At 44.5% G+C, this 8,753-nt stretch overlaps 1 protein-coding gene across 1 annotated transcript in view; it reads left to right on the plus strand.

Moving 5' to 3' along the window:
* Window positions 1-8,753, plus strand: part of LOC102375299 (sulfotransferase 1 family member D1-like) — a 16,792-nt gene continuing 8,039 nt past the window's right edge. Inside the window, exons 1-3 of the mRNA XM_006027507.1 lie at window positions 1-64; window positions 6,780-6,942; window positions 7,663-7,788. Coding sequence (XP_006027569.1) covers window positions 6,795-6,942; window positions 7,663-7,788 — 274 coding nt within the window. The 5' untranslated portion in view covers window positions 1-64; window positions 6,780-6,794. The remainder of the gene's footprint in view (window positions 65-6,779; window positions 6,943-7,662; window positions 7,789-8,753) is intronic.

Raw genomic sequence — 8,753 nt, forward strand, 5'->3', positions numbered from 1 at the left:
TGCCAGAGGGAGATCCTAACGTCTGGGTGACTGAAAACCTCACCAGAACACAACTGCAGACACGGTAAACTCTCCAGCTCTCCCGCCCAAGTGGTTTTAACTCTGAATCAGGGCCTAAGAATTACTATGAAGTAAATCTGATACCATTTGTAAAAGGGCTGTTCTGGTTAGCTGGCTGTTTCAATGCAAGCTGGCTAAAAGCTGCTTTCAGAAGACTGGCTGCACTCTTCCGTTTATGATGCAATTACTGGAACAGAAATGAGTGGTTTGAATTAAGGGGATGTTGCTCAATCCACTCCTCAGTGAATAATCTTCCCTCTCTGCATTCTTGTGTCTTTAATGCTAGTAAATATGGGAAGCTAATCGCTGCCACGTCTGCGACTTCATACCTCAGTACCAGATAATCAGGAAGGCTGGTCCATAAGCCAGATGTACATGAGCAACTGAAAGCAGACCCCCCGTTTTGACCACTATCTTGCTGACAAAGCAGGTCATTGTCACATTCCAGTTTTTACCTTTGCTTTAATAGGGGCAAAATTGGTATCAGTGGTCCAAGAGTCGCACTGTGCTGTTTTCCTCCCACTCTCCTCCATGCCCTGCTCATCCTTGTTGGAAATCTCCCAAACCTCACTGTGCTCAGGAGGTGCTGGTGCGGTGCTGGCACCCTCGCCTTTTCATTCAGAAAAACAGCTGTCACCAGCAGTGCTGCCCATCTTTTTGCACACACTCACCTTGCTGTATCAGCCTGCAGCATGTTCTTACCCCCTGAGTTTCCTTTACTCAGTTGTTTTTTGTGAAGGAAGGCTCAGTGCAACAGTTTACTGTAACCCATCGGAGCCAGGGCATGGTGGGGTAGCTCTGAGGACAGTCCTACCATTCATGGGTGCCCTGCTATCTGCCCGGGACTGGTCCCACTGGGATAATAAGGAAAAGCAAACACCATTGACCCAGTTTGCAAACAGCCCCTCCCCTGCCTCCCCACCTGCTGAGGGATGTGCTCACCATGTTTCCCCAAGCCCTTCTGAAAACCAAACTGATTTAGAAGGGTGTTATTGTGGCACTGGGTGGGGGATTTGGGAGATGTGCTGTCACTTGCTTGAGACATGCTTGAGACCTTGGGGAAGCCATGCAGGGAGGGCCTAACTCACCTAAGAAGGAGAAGCAGTCTAGCTACGATGGCCCAGAGCTACCAGGACCCACATTAGTTCGGGTATCACTATGCCCTGCTGCGTTGTGGACATACCTATCATCTTTCTGTGCCTCTGAAAAAGGCAAAAAACACCATTTCCCCTCCCCTTGTCTTTCTTGTCTCTGCTCGGCAAGCTCAGTATCATTTCTAATGATACACTTTTACAATATTTAGTAAGATGGTCCTGATCCCAGCTGGGGTTTCCAGGCACTCCTGTAATACTCAGAGCCTGCTTTTGACTTGCCAGCAGAAAAGGTCAACTGAGGCTGAAGAAATCAGGCACAGCAAACTGCTCATCCTGCCCTGTTAACCCAATGAAACTCCATTATGCGTTGTATAGGCACAACCCCTTAGGACACGGCTGTTGATCTTCACAAGAGCACAGGGCCAGTGGGAGAGCAGACATCACCTTGTGAGTTCCTTTCGAGAGACATGCAGCTGCTTGTGCTTTCCAAAGAAACATAAAGCCAATTAACACTTCCATTGCCATATCCCTCTATGGGAACGGGTTCTGAACAATGCCAAGTGCTCTGTGTGGGTTGTGCTTGTCTCCAAACAGAGCTGGGGGGTTCAGGGCCTTCATGTAATCAATCACCCCTCCCCACACTTCCCAGGGCCTGCAGAGAGCGCCCTGCATAGCTTAAAATGCAACATGAGTGGGGGCCAGGGGAGAAGGGATACATACTCCCCAGCCACACTGGATATGCACAAAATAGTACAGCACCCTTTGCTCCCTGCTCAACCTATTAACTTTTCTTTTCCCCTTCTTACCAAGAAACCACACCAACTTTCCCCCACTTCTCCGTGCAGCCCCACAACCTATCTCTCATGTGGGCCAATTTTCAGATATGGTCCAGAACCAGAAGTGGAATAGCCACAGACACCCATGTGGCATCGAGCCAGGGCCAGAGATCCCTGCTTCTCAGCAGAGCTAAGTAGCCTGCCTGTACTAGTTCAGCCATACTGCTTCCCGTTCTGGAGAAAGCATGCTCAGAGCAGCGGGGCATCACAACACATTAGTGCTTGTCAGTGGGAAGGCCAGCCAACTCCCCCTATGCAACCTGCTGGTGGCGTACCACTGCTTTGGGCATTAAGAGCCTGTGAGAGAGAATAAAGGAACAGCCTATGGACAGAGATGGCCAATAAAAAGCAAAGTACATGCACAAAATCTGGGGAGCAACTTCATTTCTACCCGGAGGCAATCTGAGTTTATTTTCACAAGGCTTTCAACTAAATAGTCATTTGTTGCAGCTATTAAGCACCAGCAGACTGCAGTGGGAGGTTAGGAAGGCCTGCTCGACCCTCCCTACAATATTCTCAGGTGCTGTTGTGCTGTGCCGCCACCTTATTCTGGCATGCTACCTCCTGAGTGGGAAGCAATAAAGCCACTTTAGTGAAGGCAGGCTACTGAGCTCTGCTGAAAAGCAGGCCTTCTTAGCTCAGGGGCAGTACCACGCATGGGAAACTGTTCCCCTTCAGGTTCTGGAGCATATCTGATGTGAGGACCACAAGGGAGGTAGTTTGCAGGGTTGTGGAGGGAGGATGGAGGAGTAAGTGGGAGCAGAGGCATGCCATGGGGATAGGTAGCCTGTGAGGCAGTATATCACAGTGAGAAGAGAACCTCTGCATGGCCTGCGTCACTCTGCAGTGGTTAAGATGGGCTGGGTTAAGGAAGTGTAAGAAATCCCACCACATAGGCCCAGTCTAGGCCTATGTCAATGCACTCTTCCATTCTCATGGCAGCATGAACATGTGAGCACAAGAATGACAGTGGGGCTATTCCCTCCATGGCTCAGTGGTGTGGCTCTTCAGAAGAGGACAGAAGAGCAGGCAGCAGCACGCTTTGTTGAGCGGACACTTACAGTATAAATCAATGTTCTTAAAGTCTTGCAGCAGCAAAGATAATTTCAGTAGTATTAATGTTGGTCTCTGGAGTTTTGACCACCTGCTATAGATTGAACAATAGCATCAACATCCAACACAGAAACTTCTTTTGTTATTGCAAAACTGTAAGCCACCACAAAGGACCACTGAGCTCACGGCATGTACAAGAAACACAGGTGTAGTATTTTTTAATGCTCTGTGTTGCTAGGATTTTCTTTATGCAAGGTACAGCTGAAATGGATCTCCTGTTTTTTTTGTGTAGTCCTAAGAAAGGCCTTAATAATTGGTTACAGGCTTGATGCTAGTATTATGGGATGAAATTGCAGAGCCTGTGTTTATGCAAGACGTCAGACTTGATGAGAAATAGATATATTTATTGTTTATTCCCAGCACCAAACTGCACCTGGGGCTATGTTCTACATGATAAGTGCTTCACCCATATAGGAATATTAGTGTCCTAGACCACTCTGTGTGGATTAATTTGTACTGGGAAAGCTGTGCTTTGTACTGCTGTACTGGCATAATAATACTAATCGTAAAACAACAGCCTACAAATGACAGAGGCTGTACCAGTAGGAAGCATTGGATTCCCCAGTATAGATTGCATCTAAGGGTTATTGCCAGCCTGTTAGTATTTGTCAGGACCTACATCTCTTCCCACCCAGTTGGGCCAGGTGAAGTCTGTTGTGTAGACCCAGCCTTGGAGCACCAACTGGAAAAACAGATGTTAGCATATGCCAATATTTTCTGCTCCATGGCATCAGTGAGAAGGCAAACTCAGAATCCCCGGCCCGTCCATTTGTGTTTCACTTTGGATGGCTAATTAGTTAGAGTGAAAAGTTTAGATTACAGTTAGGAAGAGTGCAAGCCTACATGGGGTGATGTGCATAACCATCAGCTCATATCAGTGCAAACATTTAGGGCCTGGCTATATGGGACTTGTGCAGTGAGCTTCAGTTTGACATTACAGTGCACTACCTACTATGCATTACTCCCCATGTGAATGCTTGTAGCGGGTGCCTGTACAGCATAACTCAGAACCCTACAGAGACCCCAACTCTTACCCTAAAATAATCAGTAGCTAAACTATAAATGAGTGAGTTACAATCGTCTAGCTCAAGGGTTGGCAACCTATGGCCTGAGCACCAGTCCTGGCCTGTTGGAGCTGGCTTGCGGATCTGGGGCTTCAGCAGCATTCAGAAGCTATGGCAGGGATTGTCAACCAGGGGTACAGGTACCCCTGGGGGTACTCTGAAAGATTCCAGGGGGTATGTGGGGGCGGGCAGGGACGGAGCACTGCCACCCCACGCCACTGACTCATGGGATCAGGGCCAGAGCAAGGCGAGAGCAGGGCCACACAGACGCCGCACTGCAACTGCTCAACACCCCTCCATTCTGCATCTGGACACTCACCGCCCCCTCCCCTTCCCCCCCGCTCTGGCTTCACATCTGGCCACTCGCCACCCCCACTCCACATCCAGCCTAAAATGGGGGCTGCCGAGGGTACACTTATTAAAAAAGGTTGAAAACTCCTGAGCTATGGCATAGCTAGGTGGTTGGGCAGCAAGAAGCTGTCCCCTGCTGCATTGCAGCCAAGTGGTAGGGAGATGCAGTTGTGGCCAAGGTGACAGCCACGTCCTACTACTGCTTGTATCATACCTGAGCTGGAATCCCAGCCCATGACTGGAGAAGGTTGCTAACCCCTAGCCTAGTTTCTGATTCCACAATCAAAGCATGCACATAAGTCATTAACACAGAACAGCCAGTTCGTACTAACGCCCTTCCCCTTTTTACTCCAAGGTTAATTGTTCCTATGTCCATGCACTTTGTATACACCAAGTGCAAGGTAGCGTACTCCATTTCCAAAATATAGGTGTACTAAAATTGGTTAAAACACACTTAAAACACTTCTACTTAATTTGGTAATTGTGCTGTATTAAAATAATCCTGCACCAGTGTGACAGAGAGCAGCAGTTAAAATGTTTTTACCTTAAGGGTTTGTTCTGATGTTACTAAATTGATTCTGTTTATTGGTGTCAGTTTCCTAGCCCAGACAAGCCCTTGGATTGTACCAAGTGCCTGCTTTAGATCAATAGAAGCCAAAATATTCTGGTTTAAACTTTATGAGCTTGAATCATGTTATGGTGCTTAGAGATTAAAGGTGATTGTTTTGAGAGAGAGCACTGCTTTTTTGCAAGGCATATGTCAGATTTAATGAGCCTTTTTAAATTAACATATATTCTCCTGGAATGATGGTAGGTGAGTTCACGTGGCACGGACAATTTAACATGAAGTTTCAATGTGAAGCTTTCTTGAAAAAAAATTTTTTATCTTTCTACATTTTAAGTGATAATGGAAATGCCTGTGCTTTTTCCAGTTTCTGCAGACAATATTTTTTTCTAAGGGATACATCTTCCAAAACACCTTAAATAATATAATGTTAATAGAATACAATATGACCTGCACACAGTGTAATGGCACCCACCCGGCTGTTTGCCTCTGAGACAGGATTTTCATTTTGTGGAGCTTTTTTTTTATCTAGCAGTTTGTGGCAGGGGGGGGGAGAACATGGAGGAGGATCCTCAGCTCGTATTCTCATTTACACTAAATGACACTGGCTGAGGATCTGACTTCACAAGGTTTAAAATGATCATGTTTCTCTGGAAATGTTGTGAGTTCAAGCTTCTGTCACTATTATATGGACACGCTACTGTCACAGCATCTGAATTCCCTGCAGTGTCAAACGTATTAATACTATATATTGGCAAATTTGCCAGAATTATAGCTTTTATAGAAAAAGCTGCTCTGAAAATTAAAATATAACCAACCCGTGTATATAAATGCAAATATGCATCCTTGGACTATATGAAAAAGCTTATATAGACATGTTGCAGGATTTAAACTAATTCATGCAAATAAGGATTTAGGGATATGATGTTAAGGCTGGATTCTGATCGGATTATTCATGTTGAGTAGCATCTCACTCCATGAGAAGGCCCACTAGTTTCAGTAGGGCAGTATTGGAGAAAGTTACTCTTCCATGTGACTGAAGGGGAGGGGGGCCCTCAATCTGGCCCTTTGTTTAAAAAAGTAAACAACTAACTAGTACTAGCTTTCTTCTTGACACGTGTATCTAATTCTCATGAATGTCATCTCTAGAGTCAGCATGCTGTTTCAGGTAGCTCATTTGCTGTAGCACTCTGAGTACTGTTTCCTTCATCACATCAGTAATGTTTTAAATCAATTTAAATTTCTAATCTTTTTCAGAAACACTATCCCAATGTCCTCATCCTCCTTCTCATTGCAATGACAGTAATATTTTGATCACTGATCAGGGTACTAATTCTAGCATTCAGGAATTCAGGGGGCACCACCTTCTGGTCATCTGTTGGTGTAGAGCTCCACTGGCTTTACACTACCTAGGGAGCAAGCACAGTGTTTATGTACAAAGCTTTGCACTCTTCTAAATCAAACTTTGTGAGGTCTTGCTGTCATGTCACTCTTTAGAGATGGCAGCCAGCATGGCCACAAGCCCTATAACTTTTATACAAGTATGGACATTACATAAGTTACCAGTAATAATTTAACACCGGCAAGTGTCCCAAATACTAATGAGAAAATAAGTGCTAATTTGAAGGGGGGGGGGGCATTGTCTAAGCACTTTGTAGTGGAAGCATGGAGCTTAAATTCTTTTCTTTACCTGTAGTCCAGCACCGCCAAGATGGAAAAAGATGAAAACATGTACAGGAGAGAATTAGAGAATGTCCATGGTGTTCCCCTCTTCTGGAGTACCGCTGAAGTGTGGGACCAAGTGGAGAACTTCCAAGCCAAGCCAGATGACCTTCTCATTGCCACCTACCCAAAATCAGGTAATCTGCTCTGTTTCAAGATTCTTCTTAAGTAGTTAGAAACCACACATCCAGAGCATGTAGACTGTACCCAGGAATAGTTTACTGAGGAGCAATTTGCTCCACAGTTTATTCAGTTGTATTAATTGCATGTGTAGACACACCCAGTAACAATCTCCAGCTGCTTGTAAACTACAGATCCCCTGGAATATTACTGCAAAGCTATCATCAGTGTTCAGAAAGGGGAATTTCCAATCCAATTTTGACCATGAGGAGTGGAGGTAACCTGTTCTTTCATGGGTTGGGTGAAGTTACATTTTGACTTCAGATGTTCAGAGATGGTCAATGACAGAGCTGTATCGATTTACTCATTGGTTCTTGAGTCATTTTCCTCTGAAGCAAGCAGGTGAGAAACTTGCATATCTTCTTCAGAAAAAGGCAGAGGCAGAAACGTTAGGATGTTATATCTGTTCTGGTGATGACCCTCCACAATGAAAGGCCCTTTGATTCAGAGATCACATGTTCAAGAACAAACTTGCTAATGATAGGTCTATGACACTAGCTTTGAGGGTACTGACAGTCTGCCTTATAAGCTAAAGGAAATGAGCCGATCCTTAGTTGGCATAAAAGACTTCAGTGAAACTATTCTGATTTATACCAGCTCAGCATCTGATCTTATGTTTACTGCTCACTTACTGCACACAGGAGAAAAACTGACCTGGATGTCCTTTCCATTTCCAGGCACAACATGGATCAGTGAGATTGTGGACATGATCTACAACAATGGTGATGTAGAGAAGTGTAAACGGGATGCAATTTTCAACAGAGTCCCTTTCATGGAGCTGATTATTCCTGGAAAAATAAATGGTAAAGCTTTCCATGTTGCATGCAGAGTGCAAGGGAGATCACAGCTGAGGCTTTATCAGTTCTCACCTAAGGAATTATACTATCCAAAACAGAGGGTGAGAGTATTAAGTATCTCACAAGGCTGCTGGAAGGTGGTTATTTTAGTATCAAAGTCTATGTTCTGATACATAACAATTGGTTAGAATTAATTGCATGAAAGATACATGAATATAGTTAAAGACAGACTTCAACCCCTAACATTTCCAAGTCATTTACAGCTCTTTGGAATGAAAGGTGTTCTAAGTACATCAATATTAATGGGAAGACTCCTACTGGATCTTACCCTAAGTGCAAACTATGAACATTACAGCCAAACCCAGGTAACATCACTGCCCTTTAACTACCCTACACCTATTATAGACCCCTTTCAGCATCACCAGCTGACTTCCATACACAATAATGCAAAAAACTCTCCAAAAAACACATCTGTATACTGTCACTCTGGACATTGTCACAAATGGCTTAATGTTGGCAACTTGAGCAATTTCCTGTAGGTAAATTTACCACTTGATGTCATCATTTACTACTTAATGTTAAAGGATGTCAAATCTGTTGGCAGACAGTTATTGGTAAAATAATTTGCCTTATTGAAAAAATACTTGTAAAGATAAGCAATGGCAGAAATGTATATAGGCTTGTCAGAAAAGGTTCTTTGGGTAAATCCTATATATTTTATTAGACCAACTCTAATAGTTGGAAAAATTCTTCCTAGAAAGCTTTTGGGCACAGACACCTTTCATCAGACTGAGAAAGCATCCACAGGTGGTGTGTGCTCTTCCTGAATGGAGTAGTAAAGCAGCCAGAGGCCAGTAGTTATGCAAGAAAGCCAGTGAAAATGTAAATTGAGGTGGTCAGTAAGTGAGAAGGGATAGGGGGGAATGAATATAGCTGTAGTCAAAGGATGGGAGACAGGGGAAGGATAGGGA

The sequence above is a fragment of the Alligator sinensis genome, unplaced genomic scaffold (genome assembly GCF_000455745.1).
Source record: "Alligator sinensis unplaced genomic scaffold, ASM45574v1 scaffold320_1, whole genome shotgun sequence".
NCBI classification, from domain to species: domain Eukaryota; kingdom Metazoa; phylum Chordata; order Crocodylia; family Alligatoridae; genus Alligator; species Alligator sinensis.